Source organism: Myotis lucifugus, unplaced genomic scaffold, assembly GCF_000147115.1.
Source record: "Myotis lucifugus unplaced genomic scaffold, Myoluc2.0 scaffold_171, whole genome shotgun sequence".
Classification (NCBI taxonomy): Eukaryota; Metazoa; Chordata; class Mammalia; order Chiroptera; family Vespertilionidae; genus Myotis; species Myotis lucifugus.
The window spans coordinates 1,336,729-1,360,240 of NW_005871219.1; the positions used below are offsets into that span (position 1 = coordinate 1,336,729).

Below are 23,512 nucleotides of genomic sequence, written 5' to 3' on the forward strand. Positions count from 1 at the left end.
TCTTTTATTAGTGTAGATTTTATTTAGGTGATATATCACATTTATTGATTAGCGAATATTGTACCAGCCTTATGTCCTTGGGAAAAATTCCACTTGCTCATGGTGGATAATCTTTTTAATATATTGCTGAATCCAATTTGCTAATATTTTGTAGAGGATTTGGGCAACTATGTTCATCAGGGATATTGGCCTGTAATTTTCTTTCTTTGTCATGTCTTTATCAGGAATTAGGATAATGCTGTCCCCATAAAAAGAGCATGGAAGTCTTCTTTCCTCTTGAATTTTTTGTAATAGTTTGAGGAGGGTAGGTGTTAGTTCTTTGAATGTTTCGTAAAATTCACCTGTGAAGACATGTGGTCTAAGACTTTTGTTTCCTGGGAGTTTTGTTTGTTTGTTTGTTTGTTTGTTTTTCATTATAGCTTCAATTTCATCCATTGTTATTACTCTACTCAGATGTTCTGGTTCTTTCTTATTTAGTTTTTGAACATTGTATGTTTCTAGAAATTGTACAATGTGTTGACATACCATTGTTTGTAATATTTTCTTATAATCCTTTGTATTTTTGGTGTCAGTTATTAACTTCAGCTCTTTAGTTCCTGATTTTATTTTGTTCCTCTCTGTTTCTTGATGAGTCTGGCTAATGGTTCAATCAATCTTTATCTTTTTCAACGAATGAGCTATTGGTTTTATTGATCTTTTCTATTGTTTGTTTGTTTGTGGTTTTGTGTGTGTGTTTTTAGTTTCTATATCGTTTGTTTTTGCTCTGACCTTTATTATTTTCTTCCTTATACTTACTCTAGGCCATTCTTGTTCTTTTTTTCTAATTCTTTAATTTGTAGGGTTAGATAGTTTATTAATACTTTTCCTTGTTTTTTGAGGTAAACCTGTATTCTATGAACTTCCCTCTCAATGCTGTGTTAACTGTGTCTCATAGATTTTGGGTTGTTGTGTGTTCATTTTCATTTGTTTACAGGGAATGTTTTTAGTTTTTTCTTATTCTCATTCCTAACCCATTCATGTTTCATTACATGCTATTTAGCCCCCATGCATTTGAATGTTTGTATTTTTACTGTAGTTGATTTCTAATTTCATGCCATTGTGATCCTAGAAGATGCTTGATATTATTTCTGTCTTCTTGAACTTGTAGAGACTTGTTTTGTGTCTGAACATGTGGTCTAGCTTTGAGAATATTCTATGCGCACATGAGAAGAATGTATATTCTGCAACTTTGGGGTGAAAAGTTCTGTAAATGTCAATTAGATCCATTTGATCTAGTGTGTCATTTAGGGTCACTGTTGTCTTGTTGACTTTTTTGTCTGGAACATCTACCAGTGAAATCAGTGGGGTGTTAAAGCTCCCTACTATGACTGTATTGTTGTATATCTCTCCCTTAATATCCTCCAAGAGTTATTTTTTTTTTACATTTATGTGCTCCTGTATTGGTGAACATATGGGTTACCAAGGTTATATCCTCTTGGTGGATCAATTCCTTTAATAATATGTTGTGACCTTCTATGTCTCTTGTTATGGCCTATGTTTGAAGTCTATTTTGTCAGATATAAGTATTGTTACCCTTGTTTTGTTTTTTTCATTCCATTTGCGTGTTTGTTTGTTTGTTTTCCTATCTCTTTACTTTGATCCTGTGTGAGTCTTTTGTCTAGATGGGTTTCTTGTAGACAGCATATATATGGCTCATGTTTTATTTCCCATTCATTTCTTCCCCTGTTCATTCTTGGGGACATAAAGATTTTTAGGAACATTTCTAAGTGACGTCAGAGGAATGACAAAATAAGGGTGCATCTTTTCCTCTCCCCCTGACATTTCAACAAGTTCACTATCTATAATTCAACAAAGAAGTATCTGCTCAACACAGATGCAAGCCTGAGGGAACTGCACACTGAAACACCTAAAGGTGGGCATCCAAGAATAAACGGGCAAATGAGAAGGGAGGAAAGTGCAGACGGCCGATGGAGGCGCAGAGCTACCAGAAAACAAAATATAAAATGGCTATAGGAAATCCTTATACATCCATAATTACCCTAAATGTAAATGGTCTGAATTCACCTGCGAAGGGGCACTGAATAGCTGAGTGGATAAAAAACAAAACCCAACCATATTCTGCCTACCAGAGACACATCTAAGCTGCAAAAACAAAGGTAAATTTGAAGTAAAAGGGTGGAAAATTATTCTCCAAGCAAATAACATCCACAAAAAAGCAGGTGTAGCCATATTTATATATACCAAAATAGATTTCAAGATAACAAGAGACAAAAATGAACACTTTATAATGCTAAAGGGAACACTACATCAAGAAAACATAACACTGCTTAATATATATGTACCCAACCAGGGAGCACCGACATTTATAAAACAACTACTCACAGAACTAAAAGGAGAAGCAGATCAAAGCACAATCATAGTTGGAGACCCTAATATGCCATTGACAGCTCTAGACAGATCAACCAAACAGAAAATCAATAAAGAAATATCGGTCTTACATGAAACACTAGACCAAATGGACATAATTGACAGTTACAGAACATTTCATCCCAGAACATAAGATTATACATTCTTCTCCAGCGCACATGGACCATTCTCAAGAATAAACCACAATGTTGGGTCACAGAACTAGCATCAACAAATTCAGAAGAAGATTGAAATTATACCATGCATATTTTCTGACCAGTGCCTTGAAATTAGAAATCAACTGCAAAAAGAAAGCAAAGAAACCCACAAATTCATGGAGATTAAAAATCACACTATTAAAAAATGACTGGGCCAAAGAAGAAATCAAAGATGAGATAAAAAGATATATAGAAACAAATGAGAATGGCAACACAACATATCAAAACCTCTGGAATACAGCAAAAGCAGTAACAAGAGGGAAGTGTATATCATTACATACCTATCTTAAGAAACAAGAAAAATCCTAAATAAACGACCTGATGAGACACACTAAGGAAAAAAGGGAAAAGACTCATATAAATAAAACCAGAAATGAAAGAGAAGTCACCACAGACATCACAGATATACAGAGGATCATACTAGAATATTATAAAATATTATATGCCACCAAATTCAATAACCTCAAAGAAATGGATAAGTTCCTAGAAATATATAACCTTCCTAGATTAAATCATGAAGAATTGGAAAATCTAAATAGACCAGTCACAGTGAGGAAATTGAAACAACCACCAAAATCCTCCCCAAAAAATAAAAGTCCAGGCTTCACCAGTGAGTTCTAGCAAACATTCAAAGAAGATTTAAAACCCATCCTTTTCAAACTCTTCCAGAAAAATTAAGAGGCAATACTTCCTAACACATTCTATGAGGCCATTAATTTCTGAAAGCGTGAACCTGAGAAAACCCAGGCACCACACCCTCAACCCCAATAAAGGCAGATTCCCAGGTCAGTTCTCTCTCTCTCTCTCTCTCTATCTCTCTCTCTCTCTCTCCCTCTTCCTCCCCCTCCCTCTCTGGTTGCCTTCCTTCCCATGCCCTCACCTTCTGGCCCTGGGTGTGCCTTGTAGCCTCCAGGACTAGTGAGTAATAAACCTTGTCTTTTCAAAGTTTCCTGATGGTTGTTGCTGTGGTGTGTCTCATAAAAACCAAGGACCAGTTCAGCCACAACTCTGGCTCTGAAGGGAGAAATGTCTGGGAGTTCACACCAGTAGGACAGGCTCAGGGAGTGCCTCAGGCATTTTCAGCTCCTAGCATCACTGTCCATAGGCTGAGGCCAACACAGAACAGTGTGACTACAAAGGGGGTCTTTGTGGTGATGGAACACTTCTGCCTCTTGATTGACGTAGTGGTTACATGCATTTAAATCCTATATAATAAAAGGCTAACAAGCAAATCGACCGAACAGCAGAACGACCAGTTGCTATGACATACACTGACCACCAGGGGGCAGACACTCAACGCAGAAGCTGCCCCCTGGTGATCAGTGTGCTCCCACAGGGGGAGTGCCACTCAGTCAGAAGCTGGGCTCAGGGCTGGCGAGCGCAGCGGCGGTGGCAGGAGCCTCTCTCGCCTCCCTGGCAGTGCTAACGATGTCTGACTGCTGGCTTAGGCCTCCTACCCCCGGGGATCACGCCTAAGCTGTCAGTTGGACATCTCCTGAGGGCTCCCAAACTGTGAGAGGACACAGGCCAGGCTGAGGGACCCCTCCCCTGAGTGCACAAATTTCATGCACTGGGTCTCTAGTATGTGATAAAGAGTATACACCTACACTGTACCAATATTAATTTCCTAGTCTTGATATTTTGCTGTAGTTGTGTAAGATGTAAAATGTTTGTAACTTCTGTTAAAATGTTAAAAGCATACAATTACATTGGATGCAAACTATACTGCAATAGAGTTCATTTTTTATAAAAAGTGAAAAAAAGGGGCAAAAAAGAGAAACATTTCTAGCCCTTAAAGAGTTTATAATACTAGATATTAAGGGTAATTAAGTGTATTCACCTAACAAGTAAGATTATCTGATGATTTAGATTGTTTTAGTGCTTGTGCTAAACCAGGATGCAGAATCTTACACCTTGGATTTGGATTTGATGTATACATTCAGCTTGTGGGCCACTGACATTTGGAGAAATATTTCTTCTCTCCCAGTCTTCCTCGTCCCAAGTCTCATTGCAGTAGTGGGGGAAGAAAAGAATGAAGACATAGTCACCATTAGGAATGTTATTTCTTATCAAGTCATTTCCTAAAAGCAGGAAGCCTTTCTGGGACCTTCTATCCCCTATTTCTGGAGCTGTGGTATTATCCATGTCTTATAATAACTACAATTTACCACTTTACATGCTGAAAATCATCTAACCTAAGCTCCATAATAGCTGGAACATAAACTGGAAGAACCCGGGGTTTCTCCCTAAAGTGAATTTGCCCAAGATCTCTAAAATCTATCTTTGCTAATTAGTTTTAAAATGTATTGCACATGCGCACATGTGCCTTATTATTTATCTTCTGAATAACGCAGCCTAATATAATCCATTTTAATATAAACAGAGCATTCTTACCTCTATTCATTCTATCCATATTTTTTGAATATGAGCAGTGCGTCATTAGAAGATTAGTTGTCAGGGATTAGTATTTCCCCTCCTCAATGAGTTTTATGTTTCACTCTTTAGTAAATTTTAAGCAGGGAAGAAAGAATTTATTCAGAGTTTGTCACTGACAGAGATGAGGTCTTCGGGAAACTTGGAATGGTGCTGGGATTAGGCCTTGGAGGACTTGTATGCATGCATTAAGCCTAACCAATGGACACAGACACGGGCGGGGGGGGGGGGGCATGAGTCGGGGGGAGTGGGGGCGCAATGGGGGAATAAGGACACATATTTAATACCTTAATCAATAAAGAAAAATAATTTTAAAAAAAGAACTTGGAATTTCTGAAGCCTCTGGCGACTCTGTCATTGTGTTTCTAGGAGCTCGAAGCTTAGCTTTAGGGGCTTTTCCTCGAGGTTCTGCACCCGCTGTGTCTGCCCCTGAACTAGTCAAGCACCCTCTCCTCATATGGTTTTGTTCTCACCTTCTCTTTCCTCCTCTGGGACTAGCTCAGTTAGCTTCTGGGTTCCCTAAGCAGAGGTGCTCTGCCTCCAGGCTCTTTGCTTTAGATTTGCTGCAGTATTTCCTCCCCTTGGTGCCAGACAGGGTCATAGTCTTTGCCTCAGGGTTCCTGGCTACAGATTCCATCCTGGTGAGGGAGGAGGGGGTGGAGCAGGGAACAGAGAAACAAAGATTTGCATTTTTCTCATCTGTGTCTCAATTGAGTATTCCAGATCCCCAGTAGGGGGTATGCAGGTGGCAACCAATTGATGATGTTTCTCTCTCATCAATGTTTCTATCTCTGTATCCCTCTCCCTTCCTCTCTATTAAAAAAGTTAACATCTTGCCCTGGCAGGTTTGGCTCAGTGGAAAGAGCATCAGCCTGCAGACTGAAGGGCCCCAGGTTCAATTCCCGGTCAGGGCATATGCCCGGGTTGCAGGCTTGATCCCCAGTAAGGGGCGTGCAGGAGGTGGCCGATCAATGATTCTCTCTCATCATTGATATTTCCATCTCTCTCCCTCTCCTTTCCTCTCTGAAATCAATAAAAATATATTTAAAAAATAATAATAATAAAGTTAACATCTTATCTATAACCAACATCCTGGATCCAGTGCTTAATAACTTTCAAATACACTATTTTTAAGGATCGTAGATTCCCTTTAGTATGTAAGCTTCTATGTCTAATTCTCCTCATGAAATGTTATTAAGATCATGGAATTCTTCTTGTTGGTTTAGTTGACATAATTAGTAATGTCATTTGAGTGACTCAGGATATATTTTGTTTTCTTTATGCCCCAAGAAGTTTTATACTTAAGCCTTTTACTGTATAAAAGTTTCTTCCATGATACTCTCTTCTTCACGGCTCCTTATAGAACGGGTGTGAGCTTCAAAATCAGTCAGAGTGTCTTTCCGACCGCTATGCCATTTCAAGGATACGTGAAGCGGATTGGCCATATAACCCAAACACTCGGAGCTTCAGTTTAGGCATCTATGATAGAAGGAGGGTGTTCTGGGAGTGCAATGAAATAGCATGTCCAGTATTTAGAATTATACTGGCATATAATGAGCACTTAATGCACATTAGTTCTCTTTTCCTTCCTTTTTGTTTTTGCTGAAACCCCATAGCCACTTTTTGTACTTATTTTTAATGGAATACAACACTTTTCGGCATTGCACTGTGGTGATCCTAAATGTATTTTTTATTTTTCTTATTATACTAACAGGCCCTTGAGGCAGATGATCCTGTAGCATAGGGTGTGTAGTGTATATTCATGCAGATGTGGCGATGGTGACCTGGAGAGGAGAGGGGTGTATCTGACCAGCACATTCATACGGTTATAAACTCTTTCCCTCAGTCTCAAAGGAGATTAAAATACAACTTTGTAAAGTACGACAGAGCATGAAGCTATTAAGGTATGCTGCCTAGCTAATGGGACATTTTTCTACTTGAACAGATTGTGAAAAACTAAAAGAAGTATTGAGGTAAATTTTTAGCAATTACAGTATGCTAGGCCCATTGGTTAAAATGCATATATCTATCTATAAAAGTCACTATAAAGCTAAAAATCAAGAGTCAGTCTCAATTGACCAGTACTTATACATGCAAGAACATACCCACTGGAGCAATTATATATAGTAATTTCAAGTCTTCACTTGAAATACTACTACTTTATACTTTAGCTCTTAAAATATTTTGAAATACATTATCTTCTCTGATTCAGCAATCACCTATATGCAAAGGTAAATATTACGAACTGCCTTTAAGAGACAAGAAAATTAAGGCTTATTGTGATTAAGTAAGTAATCCAAGTTCCTCAACTAAAAAGGCAGAAGGATGTCTTCTGAAATCTGGGTAATACCGTTATATCATATTTTCTCTCCTAGTTGCACAATAAAATATATACATATATATTATTTTGAAGTCTTTTAAAAAAATAAAGATAACCGTTTTTTTGTTGTTGTTTTTCAGAATGCACAATAGCACACCATATATATATATATATATATATATATATATATATATATATATATATAAAATATATTTTATTGATTTTTTACAGAGAGGAAGGGAGAGGGATAGAGAGCTAGAAACATCCATGAGAGAGAAACATCAATCAGCTGCCTCCTGCACACCCCCTACTGGGGATGTGCCCGCAACCAAGGTACATGCCCTTGACCGGAATCGAACCTGGGACCCTTCAGTCCGAAGGCTGACGCTCTATCCACTGAGCCAAACGGGTCAGGGCAGCACACCATATATTGCTATAATCGGAGGTAGCAGGCTTTTTGGCCAGGTTGAAAGTTTAGAGAGACTCTGACTGAGTAGTGATGACATCTGATCACAGAGTGGAAGTGTAGGCGGTTCCTCATTTGGTCCGCAGGCAGCGCTGCAGAAGACACTCATATACTTATGTCGCCAGTGTCTGTGGAAGCACATTTCATACTCCAACATTTTAAATATCAATTTTTACTCTACCAGCTACATTTCTCAGGAGTGATAGGAAAGTGAGGAATGGCCTTTGTTTCTCCAGCAATTTCAGGCTTTCTCTGGATAACCACCCTTCCTTAACTTCCTGAGTTGAGACCATCATTGTGAGCTCTCCCCTCTTCCTACCGCGGCAGGTCAAAGTTACCTCTCCCCCCTCAACCTGTCGCAGAGGCTGGTGTTTCTGCTCCCACAAAGCTTTCATTTACTCCAGATGCTCCATTCAGTCCCTTCCCATCCCCTTTAGTGACCTTCTCAAGTCTATATTACAACTTTAGTTTCTCCTTATTTATTAGCTCATCATCAGGTTTTCTTTATTTGAAACAACAAACAAACCAAAGTCCTCAAACCAGTCTCTTTTATTTTGGTCTCCACAGAATTTATAAAAGAATTGTTTGTACCCATGGCCAAGGTTTTCCTCCATTTATTCCCCAGTAACTGTGTGCAGTCTAACTTCTAATTTAATACTCTGTGGGAACCAATAGGTTATGAAAATGATCAGATCATTTAAGAACTTTCATTAACCTCTTTGAGTTTTTGGTGTTTCAGAACACCATCCATCTTCTTTCTACAAATTTTTTTCTAATATTTTCTTATTTCCTTTTTTTTCAAGCTTTATTGAGATACAATTGACATCACAATTCTTTCATTTAAATATTTACCAGCTTTAATGAAGCATAATTTACATACCATACACCTTATCCTTTTAAAGTATACAATTTAGTGGTTTTTAGTATATTCACACTCCCCTTTCTCCCTGGCAATGGCTAATTTATTTTTTGTCTCTATGGATTTGCCTATTAAGGGCCTTTTGTATAAATGAATTATACAATATGTAGTCTTTATGACTGACTTCTTTCACTCAGCATTATTCTTTCAGGGTTCATCCATGCTGTAGAATATATCAGTGCTTCATTTCCTTGTATGGCTGAATAATATTCACTTGGTGGAAAGACTACATTTTGTTTATTCATTTATTTATCAGTTGATAGATATTTCAGTTGTTTTTACTTTTTAGTTATTAGGAGTAAAGGTGTTATGTACAACTGTTTGTGTAGACAAGTGTTTTTATTTCTCTTGGGTATGTATCTAGGAATGGAATTGCTGGCTCATATAATAATCCTAGATTCAACATTTTCCAGAGGTCTTTTTTACTGCAGTGACTAAGCTCTCCTCTCCATTCATTGTCTTTCATTTTTATTTATCTCCTAATGTCCTCTCAACAAAATGTAGATGTTTCTCAAGTTTTTGGGCCTTGAGTCTTCTCACTTTATTCTCTTTGTCAGAAATCTAATCCTCTCCCTTTGTCTTAACTATTAGCTCACCTATTACTTTCAGGAATCCTTTGTCAGCCTGATCACCCTCAATCTAGAGCTCTGCATTGTTAGTATCTACTAAAGAAAAGTCTTGGTTATTCTGCCATCAGGCAAACAACAGCATCATCTCTCCAAAATCATGGCTTGTAATCTGATTTTCCTCTTCAAAAGTGGCACTATTTCCCAGTTATCCTTGACTTAAAATTCTGAAGTCATTATTTATTCCTTCCTAGCCTTTACTCCATACCCAGTTACTAAGTCCTGCCAGTTATAATTTTACATTCCTTTTGTGACTCTTATATTCAACTAAAATGATTCTTATTACCCTTATTAACTTCCTTGGACAGTTGAACATACCTGTTCATTGGTCTTTCTGTCTCATATATTTTCTCATTCTTTTTATCACTTCTCATTTATCCTTCACAACATGACTTCAATATTGTCCTGGCCTACACTTATCCCCATCATTTCCAGATGCAGCACCATTTGTCTCTTACCTGTTCAATAATATCAAGACCCTTTACCACTTATTGTTTAGTTATATTCATAATTAGCTCCAACCAACCAACCTTTGCAGGATGTTTCTCTAGCTCCTAAACCAATAACATGCTCTATCCAAGATAAATTCTGTTCATTGTTTATGACCCCTAATTTTCTTTGCTTCGACTTAACACAGCCAAGTTCTACCGTCTCCACAAGATGATCTATTTCTCATATAAGTTCAGCCCAAATGTATTTCCCTATAAAAATGTTATATGAGTTCCCCAAATGAAATGGAAAAAAATTATTCTACTTATAGACTCCTGAAATGTTTTAAAAATATTTGCATGGCTTTTGGACATTTAGCTAGATGTTTCTTAATGGATGGTAAGCTCTCCCCCTATCTATGTGTGTGTGCGATACTGAGTTCTTCGCTTGGTCCTGGGACATACTTGCAAAAAAGAAATTTTACTTACAAGTGATTTTTGGTATGTTTTATTTTTACAGATAATTTCCCCAATGCCACCTCTTTTGCAATCTTACTTTTCAATTGCAGGAGAAATCCAGAATATAGGATTTAAATAATAGTTTACTTGTAGATATAATTTCTTAGCATGTATTTTCAGTTAATATCTAATATGTCAATTTAAATTATGACAGTAGTGAATCTTAACCCTTATTGAAACAAAAGATAACTATTAGTCTCATAATGAGAAAAAGTATCTGTTAAAGTATGTGAGAAACAAAAATAAATCTAAAGTAATTTGAGAAAAATAAAATATTTTATAGCAGAAAGGGAAATAATGAAGAAAATTCACATAAACCATGTCATTTATGGAACATGTACCATAAAAAATAGATGTTTTAAAACTGTTAATTTTAATAAAATTAGTTCCAATTTTAAGAAAATTCATTACCTTTTATACTGGGAATTTTAAAGTTGGGTAGAATTCCTTAATATGTGAACAAGAATTGTATTTAGTATTGCTATAGATTATATTAATTTTCTTTATAAGTATTCTATTAGAAATTTATTATCATTAGCAGAATAATGATGAAAATAGAGGTGTGAATACCAGGCTACTTAGTATTATGTTCTGCAGCCTGTAGAATGTCAGCTCTGAGGAAGAGAATGTATTTATCCCATTGAACTGAATGTATGACTTTAGACCTGAAAAAACAAAACCTGTCTTAGACATTATTTAGTTAACTCACAGGCTTATTTTGTGGGAGGTTTCTGAGCTCATCTGGAAGTGTGGAGATATTCTGGGATATACTGAGTACGGGGTTTGGATTTGAACCTTGAGAACTTTGTTATAAATTCTGAGGATGACGAGGATCTATTCCATCACATATCCAATATCTTGATGGTCTCTGTTTTGGATTTACCTCATGAATGCTAAGCCAAAATAGCCGGCAATTTGAATGGTAAATAGGATGCTTTACAATGAATTTCTCTCTCTTATTATAGTACCATAAAATAAATGATCTTAGCTTCTCAGTTTGGCCTTCATAGTGGTTCTCAATATAAACACCATATAGCCACACATTTGTTCTTTAACTTTATGTAAAATACACTGTAAAACAGAAATAATTATTTTCAAAAATATTTTCTAGTAATTAGCTCCCCTCCCAAACAAATTTAGTCTAATTATGTATCAGGCATGATAAAATGAAAGGTCAATAGCTACAGATGCATCATTTCACTCTGATAGATTGCTGTTTGAAAATAGGCTATGACAATTAGATGATTAATTTTCTTCTATTAAATAGCATTATGAGACTTATGATTACATTTATCAGTAAATTCTTTTTAGTGGGAACATAATATGAGGAAAGACCAAACAGAATAGGAATTAATATCCTTTGTGAAGGATCAGAACATACTTTCTAACAACCACAATTGTGAAAATACTTAGAAAATGAAATTCTGTTGGAAAACTCATGCTTTGTTCATCATTTTAAAGTGACATGTTAAAGATGTCATATGGGAGTATGAAGAGCAAAATTCTGGATGTCCTGCTGGCAATTTTTTGTTGTTGTTGTCCTGGTTATCTGCAAAGTATACACCCCTTGTCAGTATAACTAGGGAGTGCTTATGTAAACATTCTTGTTTCGCCTGTTCCACATAATCATTTCTTGTATCACATTTCTTCTAACCTCGCTATCTGAAACCAATTACAGGAGATCCATTTGGGCTGCATCTGTTTTCATAAAAAGCCTAGGCAGCAGTGTTTTTCTCAGAGATGAATATCAACATCAAATATGCTTCTGAGTGCTTTGTTATTTATGTTTCAGAGAGATTTTGTGGCCTTCAGCTCTCAAGAATGTGTCATGCTGTGCTGTTTATACATTGAAGATATTAATGGGTGTAGATGTCATTTTTCATTTTAATGTCTCAAATGCAACAGGCTGATAGGTTAAGCATTCCTATTTTTATGGGGAGAGATATGAGTGATGTCTGTTTTTTCCCCAAATATACATATATTTACTTTGAAAAAAAAGAAGTTATTTATAAACCTTAGAGTACTCAACATTTTTGGTTAAACTGGGTTTTTCTAAGCTATTCACAATTTTATTTCTGTATTTTTCAAGATGAAAAAAAAGTAATGTTTTCCATGTCCCCCAAGAAGGAAAAAGTATTGATCTGACAGGTCACAAAAATTTTTCATTTTTATTTCTCATAATAACCTACTTATTAGAATTCTACGAGGTTCATAATGAGCATAAAGTTATTACTATTGTAGAAGGGTAATATGCTTAAACTTTACTATTCTTAAACATTTGTGCTTTATTTGAAATTACACAATAACTATTGAGAATGTTGTTTTTAATAAATATTTTAGAGCAAAATGCACTGAATTCTGGACAACATGCATTTCCACACCTTTGCAGCCTAACAACAACAACAACAAAAGTATATGTTCAATCTATTATACAGCTTTTTATTCTTTTCAAAATATTTAGTTTAATCAGATTCTAAGTTTAAAAGTGTCTTATCTTAGTTTTCTTCAGCTTTACTATAATTAAATAACTTCATCAAGGAAAGTGTACTCTTAATTTAAAATAAATTGTTTTTGGAAATTAGATAGGTTTGGCTGCCTTAGAAACCTCTTTCTTGTTCATTTGAATCAGGCTCAGACAATATTAAAGAAAGATTTGTAAACAAACATCTTTTGCCTTTGGTTCTAAATTAACTTTTTGTTTTTTTGTGGAGGGTGATCATATAAATACTTAAATAGCTCATAGAACTTTATGAATGATCCTGGTATATAAAATTTCTATTTACCAGTTTAAGTGGACAAATGATTTGCAAATTAATATTTTATGTATTTTGACATCTAACACCTTATATTGATGGAAATGTTAGCTCATAATCTTTCATCTTTTGAGTAGCTACAATAATAAATTGCAAAGATGAACTAAAAGTGTCTGAGCAATTGTTTACTGAAATTAAGTCCTAAACTGTTATCCAGAATACTGGAAATAAAAAATGTCACGTAATGCCTGCAGTTGAAATGCAAACTACAAAAGATTTATGCTTAAGAGTTTCTAATCATTCCTGATCTCTTGGAATTGTTTTTTGTTCTCTCACCTCTCAGTTTACTATGGCAAATCTCTATTGCTGCAAAGAGAATGTTGAAATAGGCAAGGTGTTCTTTTTCATAAGCTTTTGTATTGAAAGATTATCCTTGACTGTTTCAAAGATAAATGTAAATGCACATGCAAACCACATACTTTACAAGTAGAAGCATAATTTAGCCGAATAGCTTGTGGTATTCTATTATTAGTAGTACTACTTTAACAACAGTGCACATGTATCTATTTGCCTAGCAATATTTTCATGAGCTACAACTCTAATATATCTAATTTTCTAGTGTCTTTCTATAGCCATTGGGCATTGCATATATTCATTCCATTGGGTTACTTGTTTGGGTTGAGTTGACTGAATGTAAGGCAGAAATGGATAGGGTTTTGTACTTGACAGACAAGAGTCTGAGCTTCTGGCCAGACTGTTACTGCTTTGTGACTTTAATCAAGTTATTATAGTATTGGTTCTTCAATTCCTTGTCTACAAAATGTGAAAACTAGGATAACCAATTTCTAAGGTGTTTTTTTTCCAGCTTTGGAATTTTTCAGTTTATGACTAGTAACTGGTCAAATGATTGGAGTGTTACAGGACTGTAGCACCCCATCACGTATTCGTAGACTATGTGATGAAGTCCAACACAAGGATGGTGGGAACACTTAGCCATAAAAATGACATATACCCTGTGATAGTTTTTCTATTCAAACATTTACAAATTGAAAACATAAAATATTATATTGTAGTTCCCTTTTCAAGTTTCTGATAAATGGGTATGCCCTCTTGTCATACGTTCTCCTTTGCTAGAGTTTTATTCTTTGCCATCAAACAGTTCCTTTGACAGAACAGACAGTAACCCACACTGGGATGTACTCTGGCCTGAAGCCTGGATACTGTGAACAAAGCACAGGCCTATTTTCCCCATTTGCTAAAATGAGGGGGTCTATTTCAATGATTTCACTTCAAGATTTTGAACTACCCTTATTAGAATCCTTGAAAAATAGTAAAACAACTACAGAATTAAATATAATCTAAATAAGGCTGAGTATATGCAAAATAAACTAAGGACCTCAAAGGGGAAAACAATTATATGAAAAATACTAGGCAAATTTTGTGTGGATTTGGCACCAAAAGGAAAACTAATTGATTACTTTTCAAGATTTTCACATTGACACAGCCTAAATCAATTTCCATTTGAAAAAAATATCATTGGTAGTTAGTTTTTAAGTTGTGACTTAAACAGAAAGTAATATTATTGGACTATCAGGTGAAATTTTTCAAATTGAGTTTTGCGATAAGTGTTTATGGAATTAATTTTTATTTGGTCTTTTATTCACACCAAACTTTATCATAAAATTGCTAAGTTCCCTGGAATGATTCATCCTTAGGAGCATTTAGGTTGACTTGTGATTACTTGAAAAATTTAAAATAAGGAAAAAGGGAGATTTTTTGAGCGAGTGTGTTTCCAAAAAGTGTGCTTTACAAACTACGCCGGATCCTGCTCTGGGAAGATAAATCAATGTTGTTAGGAGATGGTGCGAGTGGATGCAGTTTGTTTACTTTGGTCTCTATGTCTGCTGCCTTCTCAGAAAACTTGCTGGGAGCCAGGCTGTAGCAGCCCTCCTTTCTGTCTTTTCATAATTGATCAGGGGATGACTGCCTTCCCTGAGGGTTAAGACATGGCAACTTTTTCTGTTTGCTCAGCATCTCAATGCAGTAGTTCAAACATTGTTCACACCAGCTGGCAGTGTAATGCCATATGCACATCTTGTCAAAGCAACTGTTGTCATGGATACTAGAAACTCTCTTAAAAACCATATCATTGATTCCAATGGAAATTGTACTTTTTTCTGCTTAGAATCTTAATTATTATAGAAGAAAATTAATCTAAAATATCTTGCCCTTCTTGAAAACTTTATCACATATTCTAAAACAGCAAATAACAGGAAAGAAGTGGTTTAGTTTCATGTGTTGGCAAATTTCATCATTAATGTTTATTGAGCTCAGTTGTTGAGAGAAAAATAAGTTTGTACAGTAGAGGCTCTTAAAGTTTTTTTTTAATTAGTTTATACTGTTAACCTTTCAAACATCTCAATATGTGGGTTTTTGTTGTTGTTATGGCAGTAGTTTTTATATTAGTTTATACAGTATAATGGCCAAACTGCTTCTCTTCTAACAAAAGAAATGCTTACATTAATTTCTTATGTTGTTTTATTTTCCTGAGTTGGAAAGAAACTGTAAAAATAAATGAAAACATCTATTTTGATTGGTGTTCTATCACACATAGAAATAAAGCTGATTGGTTGAGTGGTAATTTCTTTGTTCTTTGATTTTGCTAAAAATGTAAATGAAAACCACTCAATTTTATTTGGCATTGAAATTGCACTTTATTTTGTCAAAGGAGAGGTTTCTTCTTGAATTGCAATTACCAAAAAAAGTATTTTAAATCTTTAGTGAAAATCCTTATTAATTCACTTTCAAGATAATCTGATGTCGATTTGTCAAATTTAATTACAGCTTCCGGTAACACTTGAAGTCTACTGCTTTTGCTTCAAAATTGTAATATGAAAATACAAATTGATGATGATTTAAAAGGGAGTGAGCATTATAGTGGAACATTCAAAGACAAGTTCCTTGTGGAAATGAGATTACTGAGGCAGTTTGTGATATTTTTCCTTTTTGAGCACTTTAAACAAATTAACTTTATTTCCTGCAGGATAAAAGCCATCTCTGTGGCTTTAAGTAAGTTTGTATATGTGTGTTATGTAAATTTTTTTCACATTAGAAAAAAAGAATATTTAATGATTTTTCTCTAGAAAGGAGGGTTGGATGGGCTTCTTATATATTGAAGCTTATTACTAGTAACCAGGGAATAACTGATCCTCAATTTACCTTTAACAAAATATTTAGATGTTGCTCCCTTTTTACTTCTAGGCTCTCCAAGCAGCAAGACAACTTCTCTTACAGCAGCAAACAAGTGGATTAAAATCTCCTAAGAGCAGTGATAAACAGAGACCACTGCAGGTAGGTAATGTATTCCTGTCCTGGGGGGTCTTATTTTAAAACATATTTATTATGAGAACAGAAATGCAGACTCAGTTGTATACATACAGAAAATTATGATGTTTGCCTATGTAGATAATTTCCATTCAAAAAGAGAATTCGCTTTATCTTCTTGAAAGAGAAAGAAAGAATTTTCTATTAGCGTAGATTTCAAAAGTTTACAGGGTCACTTACTGCAAAAATTATGTAGGAACCACATTTGGTGAACGTGGGCATAAAAGTTTGCATTAAACTTTCTGGGATTTGAATGGAGTTTAGTTCACAAACAGGTAAAAATGTGGCATTTCTTTCTTAAAAGCAAATCATAGTAAAACGGTATGGAGTAAAACAAAGCAGGCTTAGACAACCCTTCTGTAGTTGTATTCAAGTGACAAATGCAGAAAACCTCCCATTTTGTCAGAAAAACTGAATTCGCCACGGAGTTATTGCTGTTGCTACAGTTATAAAAATACATTCTGGAGTTTGTTGTCCTTACCCACTATGTTTGTCCTGTGGAACTGAGAGTCTGTATGTCGTTTAAAGTAAATTTTTCTTATATACTGTAACCATTGTTTTATTTAGTCTTAACAGGAATATTTAGGGCATTTTCTCCAAGAAATAAACATTTTCAGGTTTCATTTGAAAAAATATTTGGAAGGTATCTGGAGATGCATAAAACATCTTTCAAAATGTTTATCAGCTCTGCTGGAGGATAAGCAATGCTTTTTTAAAACCAAGTTACATACATGTCTAATAAAGCAAGCTTAGTTTTTTTTTAAAGTAAACATCTTTCTTGTTGCTCTAACAAAACTATTTTGAAAATTTTTATGGCCTAGCTGTCTGTTTTCCTTTGTAGGTGTACTCCCAGATGTTAGTAACTAAGTCTTACATGATGGCCTTCTGACAGAGAATTATAGGCTACTGATGTACACAATCCAGAAACTACTTATTACCTAAAAACTGGATTAATTTATGGTCCCTAGACAGATATGAGATGAGAATATATTTTCTTGGGAACAAACCCATTTTGGGGGAGTGGGTGGGAAGAAGGTGGAATTGGGGATGAGGCATGCCTTTTAACAGAGTAAAGTACAGATGTCTGCCATGATTGTATGTGAGTTATACTGCAACAGTCTGAGTTTAATATCCATCTTAATTTTTCCTCTTTTAAAATAAATTTCACGTTCTTTTGTTTTAACTGATCAGTAATTCTGTAGTGAGACATTTTACTTACCATCATATACTTCCCTAAGTAATAATAGTGATTTGAGCATTTCCATTGAGTTATCTGATTCCATGAGAGCCTCTCCATACGTTTATGTGACAGAGAAAATTTTACATAGAAGTCACAGAAGATAGCAAACGAAATGTTTATCCTCACTATGGCTTCAAACTGGGAACTGTGCTTTCTTGTCGGTATAGCAAAGGAGGTATACTAGTAGATGCTCGCAGCATAAGCCAAAGGTAGGAAAGAGTTTACTGTTTTTAATATCTGAAAGAGACTATATATATTGTCCTAATCCTATCTTATTGTGTCTCTTGACGAATTAGACCAAGTAGTTGTACCTTACTCTCCAAAGCTAAGTCAAGGAGAAGTTTCTTTATTGATGATTACCAGGATATTTCTGGAAAGAATGGCTGGGCTGAAATTTTTCTATTTTCTCTTTTTGTTGTATTGAAAGGCAAAATTTGGCTATACTTTGTTTAACCAAAATATACATAATTTTCTTGGCAAAACACACACACACTAATATGGGAATAGTTATGACTCTAAAGTAATAAATTGTTGCTTATGTACCAAATGTTGTATAAATAAAATTTTGAGCCTAAGTCCTCAATTTTATTTTTATTATAAAAGCGTGATTAAAAATTTACAAATACCTTTTAACAACTTCAATTGCTAACCATTGCTATAGTTTATTGTGTCACTTATTAGTGTTTTGTGATTCATATTAACACAAATATATCTTGATTATACAGATATAAAACTATAGAATTTTATTATTATTTGGGAATTTTAATAAGATCTCATGCCAAAATGTCATAGGAATGAAAAGTTGGTTTTTGAGAATGAGAATTTAGAATAATGACTGAAGACTTATTTGTTCACCAAAATATACACAGCAGTTAATATAATGTGATTCTACATTTTTAGTATTTTGTAGTACCTGATAAGCTTTGCAACTAGAAACATGCTGGGATTGTATAAAAAAATCTAATAAAAACCTAATAGCATTTTATACTAGCTTACACATGTTGTCAATGGGGGATATTAAGTAATACTTATTTTTGCATCTGCAAATATCATTTAACATGAGTTGCACTATGTATTTGCCACTCGTGTTAAGGAAAAGGATAGAATATTTTTGCTAATTATAAATATTTAATATGAAATTAGCACTTTAAAACTTTTATGATTTTATCACAGTCTAGTTCTTTTTTAAAAATATGTATTTTATTGATTTCAGAGAGGAAGGGAGAAGGAGAAATAGAAACATCAATGATGAGAGAGAATCATTGATTGGCTGCCTCCTGCATGCCCCATACTGGTGTTGAGCCTGCAACCTGGGCATGTACAGCCCTTACCTGGAATCAAACCTTGACCTTCTGGTTCATAGGTCAATGCTCAACCACTGAGCTATGCCAGCCAGGCTCTTTTTCTACTTAACTGTTTAATCAATCTTTCATAATAGAGTTGGTGTAGATTATCTTTTAGATTTTAAAAAAATAAGTGAAAATGTTTCAAAATCTGCACTTGAAAGCAAGTCATTTGGTGTTAATAATAGATCATGCTGGTAAGAGGACCAAAAGAGATATGTGATTTTCATTTTACTATATAATTTTTATGGATAACTATTCTATAAAGTTTGAAAGAAAATACAGATTTTAGAAAAATATTTTGATGGCTCAAGTCACAAGAACAATATTTGTTGCTTGTTATACTCAACTGAATTTCTTTTAAATGTTGAAAAGTGGTAGCCAGATTTGAAGTGTGACATGGCGAAGAGTCTATTGCTGGCAGACTAGTATTTATCTACTATTACTTTTTCATTTACACTTTTCTTATTTTTCTGCTACAGATAGCATAGATATTAGCAGATCTACTGCAAAATTGAAAGAAAAATCACATCTAATGAGCCTACCGATTGTAGTAGTGATTTCACTTTCATGTATAAATATCTGAATGTATGTATTTGAAACATGTTTACATATTAATTCATTGCATGAAACACCACTTAAATAGGGCCAATCAGTTAATATATTGATTAATGACATATTGATGATTAATGACATATTGATGATTAATATAAAATGATTGTGATGCAGATTGGAGCTGTTATTAAACTAAGCATTACCAGATTTTTCTTTTTTACATTTCTACTATGTATCTCAGAAAAACAAACCCTAAAATGAAGATGGCCTCTTATCTTAATTTACTTTACTTTTCTATATCTACTCCTAGCACGTCCTAGACGTGATGTACCCATACTGGTCTATAAGGAGGAAAGTTAGCCAAAGAGAATATGTAATGCTTTCAATTTCATGAAATGAATTTCCTGATTGAAAAGAGTAAGTTCACATTGTTTTATGCACACATGCACACTTCCATAATCTGTAATTAAAAACATTTTGTAAAATACATTATCCATTTTCTAGCCTATGACAGATCTACTTAATTTAGTTTAGGTATGAAATTGGTCGCATTATTGTTCTTGTTACATTTACAGCCATGAGACAGACTTGTGGTTCTTCAACAGCTGTGCAGAGCAGAGACGTAAATTTAAGGTAAATGCCATTGCTTTGCTATCTTAGATGAATATTAATATATAACATTGTAATCACTTCCATTGTTGTAGATTAATATCTAATATAAGGTTCTCTTTTTCAATAGGCAATTTAAATTAATTTTAAAATAATTCTGAGTTAGTTTAAGAATGGAGTACTTAAAAGCAAAAGTGAATTAAACTTAGGAGTCTTATTCTGAGTCTGACACAAGCTAGTAATATAGGTTTGAGGAAGTCACTCAACATCTTTAAAATACAGACATTGGGCTAACTGATGAATAAAATGGAATGTTCTGTGATCAAAGATTTATTTCATTTTTTAATCCTCACCCAAGGATATGTATTTTATTGATCTTAGAGAGAGAGAGGAAGGGAGAAAAAGAGAGAGAGAGAAACATGGACATGAGAGAGAAACATGAGAAACATTGATTAGTTGCCTCCTGTACATGCCCAACCAGGGATCGAACCCACAACCTGGGTATGTGCACTGACCAGAATGGAACTAGAGAATAGAGACCCTTTGGTTCCTGGGCTGATGGTCCAACTAACTGAGCCACATTAGCCAGAGTTTATTTCATTTTTTTAAAACTAAGTGATAGGTATCTTAATTCTTTGAGAATAGCTGTACTTTGTTGGATATTAGCTTATGGGTTAAGGGTTATATTTATGTACTTGTTTGTTTTTACTTACAAAGGACTTTAAAAACATACCATAGCAAAAAAATAATGCTTTGGTATCAAAGTATTAAATCTTAGGTGTATGGTAACTATTGTGCAAAAAGTATTAATTTATATAACATCTAAGAAAGTTTTGTTGCATTTAGTGCCTTGAAATAATTTTATAAATTTTTAAAGAAAAATCTAAGTTACACAAAGAATTATTTTACCTATGTATTTACTTTAATGATCTACATTAAAATACGTTGTCATAAAATACAATTTAACAAATTTCTACCTTCCTCTAATTCTTCAGTCCAAAATATTAAAATTATCAGCAGCAGACAATCAGTAAGTTCTGTAGCAAACTAATAAGCATTTCTAAAACTTTCATTCTAGGAAAAAAAACCAATAAAGTGCAAAATCTATAAATAATGAAGTTGAATGTATAAATAATAAAAATAAATATATCTTTGGGATATAGAATTGGGCATTGGTAAATATGTTTTAGGAAATTGTCAAAATGCATTTATACAGTGATAATGAATGAATTTGAATATTTCCTTTTCAACTTTAAGTTCTGGTTTCTAGTATAGAAGAATTAGAGAGAAGCAAAAACACATTCCGTTTCAAATACTGAAAGCAACATAATCAAGAAATTTGTGATATGGATTTGAGTAGCTGCATAACACTAAGAAAAAAATTTAAAGATGTTTTTTGTTATCTATATTTTTTCTATAAAAATAAGCAGTTAATTGAACACACTGTTTTGTGTCATAAATTTTGAAAGAGTTTAATTTAAAAACTATTAACAAGGATAGACTATGCCTGTGTGGTCCTGATTTTCCCATTCCAGTAAAAAAACAGTTCCTTCCCCTACCCCCCCACCCCCCGCCTTATTTTTGCTTTTAGAGAGAGAGAGGGGGGAGAGAAAAAAAAGAGAGAGAGAAAGAGACTGATTGGTTGTTCCACTTATTTTATTGGTTCTAAGGAACTTTCCTTAAAGGGCTGCATGTGATAGGCAATTTTACAAGAATGTGATAGAATAAAATCTTTCTTAAAAAAATTATGATGTTGCCACCTGTGGCCAGCTGCTCAAGGCTGACACCTGTGGAGGACAGTCTAGGTTATCCAGTCTATCACTGCTAAGTGTGCTTGGGTGGAAAACTAGCATATAATCTAGGCGAAAGAACATATGTTTTTTATCTGAATCCTACCTTTACTCTTAATTAATAGGACTTTGGGTAGGGTAACTTGAGCTCTTGGGGCCTGTTTTCCCATCTCTAAAATGGGAATGAGGATTGCAAGATTGTTGTGAAGATGAAAAAGAATATAACATGAAGTAAATAGCATAAATCCTTGTGATTATGAAGTAGTATTTTCCCTTATGATCATCCTCAGGAAGTTTATATTTAATCCAAAGTTATGATAAACATTCTACCATATGGTTCCTTTTATTTGGCCATAATTTTTATTATTTACTAGATGCCCGGGGCACAAACATTTGTGCACTTGGGGGTGGGTCCTTCAGCCCGGCCTGTGCTCTCTCGCAGCCTGGGACCCCTCGGGGGATGTCCACCTGCTGGCCGAGGGATCGGGCCTAAGCCGGCAGTCAGACATCCCTCTGGCAGCCCGGGAGCCCTCAGGGGATGTCTACTTGCCAGTGGGGAGCAGGCCTAAGCTGCAGTCAGACATCCTTAGTGCTGCTGAGGAGGCGGGAGAGGCTCCCGCCACCACTACTGTGCTGGCAGCCTTCAGCCTGGCTTGTGGCTGAACAGAGCTCCCCCTGTGGGAGCACACTGACCACCAGGAAGCAGCTCCTGCATTGAGCATTTACCCCCTGGTGGTCAGTGTGTGTCATAGTGACCAGTCATTCCCAGTCGTTCTGCTGTTAGGGTCAATTTGCATATTACCCTTTTATTATATAAGATAGAGGCCTGGTGCACGGGTGAGGGCCAGCTGGTTTGCCCTGAAGGGTGTCCCTGATCAGGGTGGGGTCCCGCTGGGGTGTCTGGCCAGCCTGGGTGAGGGGCTGATGGCTGTTTGCAGGCTGGTCAAGTCCTCCAGTGGGGACCCTCACCCCATGGGGGTGCCTGGCCAGCCTGGGTGAGGGGCTGATGGCCATTTTCAGGCTGGCCATGCCCCCCAGCTACCCAAACCCCAGCCTCTCCTTTTTTTCTTTTTTCTTTTTCTGGGATTTATTTATCTTCTATAATTGAAACTTTGTAGCCTTGAGCAGAGCGCAGTGCTGGCCAGGGCAGGTGAGAAGCTTGGCTTCCTCCATTGCCGGGGGCAACCCAAGCCTCCTTCTTGCTCCAGCCCCGTGGCTGTCGCCATCTTTGTGACGGAGTGATGGAGTGGTGGTTAATTTGGATATTAATCTTTTATTAGATAGAATTACTCGCAATTTATAAAAAAGCAACAGTGAGTATTTTAGGTACTATTATATTATCTTCCCCTCCTATAGACACTCACAATATGTATACTTTACACTAGCCTATCATAAACTTATATTTTAATGTTTGTTTGCTTTTTCTACTAGATTGTGAGCTCTATGACTACAGGCACCATGGTGTCATATATATTTTAGTGCTTATCACAATAACTGATCAAT

General features: G+C 35.2%; 1 protein-coding gene across 1 annotated transcript in view; it reads left to right on the forward strand.

The window, feature by feature from the left end:
• The window catches only part of FOXP2 (forkhead box P2), a 286,380-nt gene that overhangs the window by 112,323 nt on the left and 150,545 nt on the right, over window positions 1–23,512 (forward strand). The window contains exon 3 of the mRNA XM_023760067.1: window positions 16,350–16,439. Within this exon, the coding sequence (XP_023615835.1) occupies window positions 16,350–16,439 (90 nt within the window). The remainder of the gene's footprint in view (window positions 1–16,349; window positions 16,440–23,512) is intronic.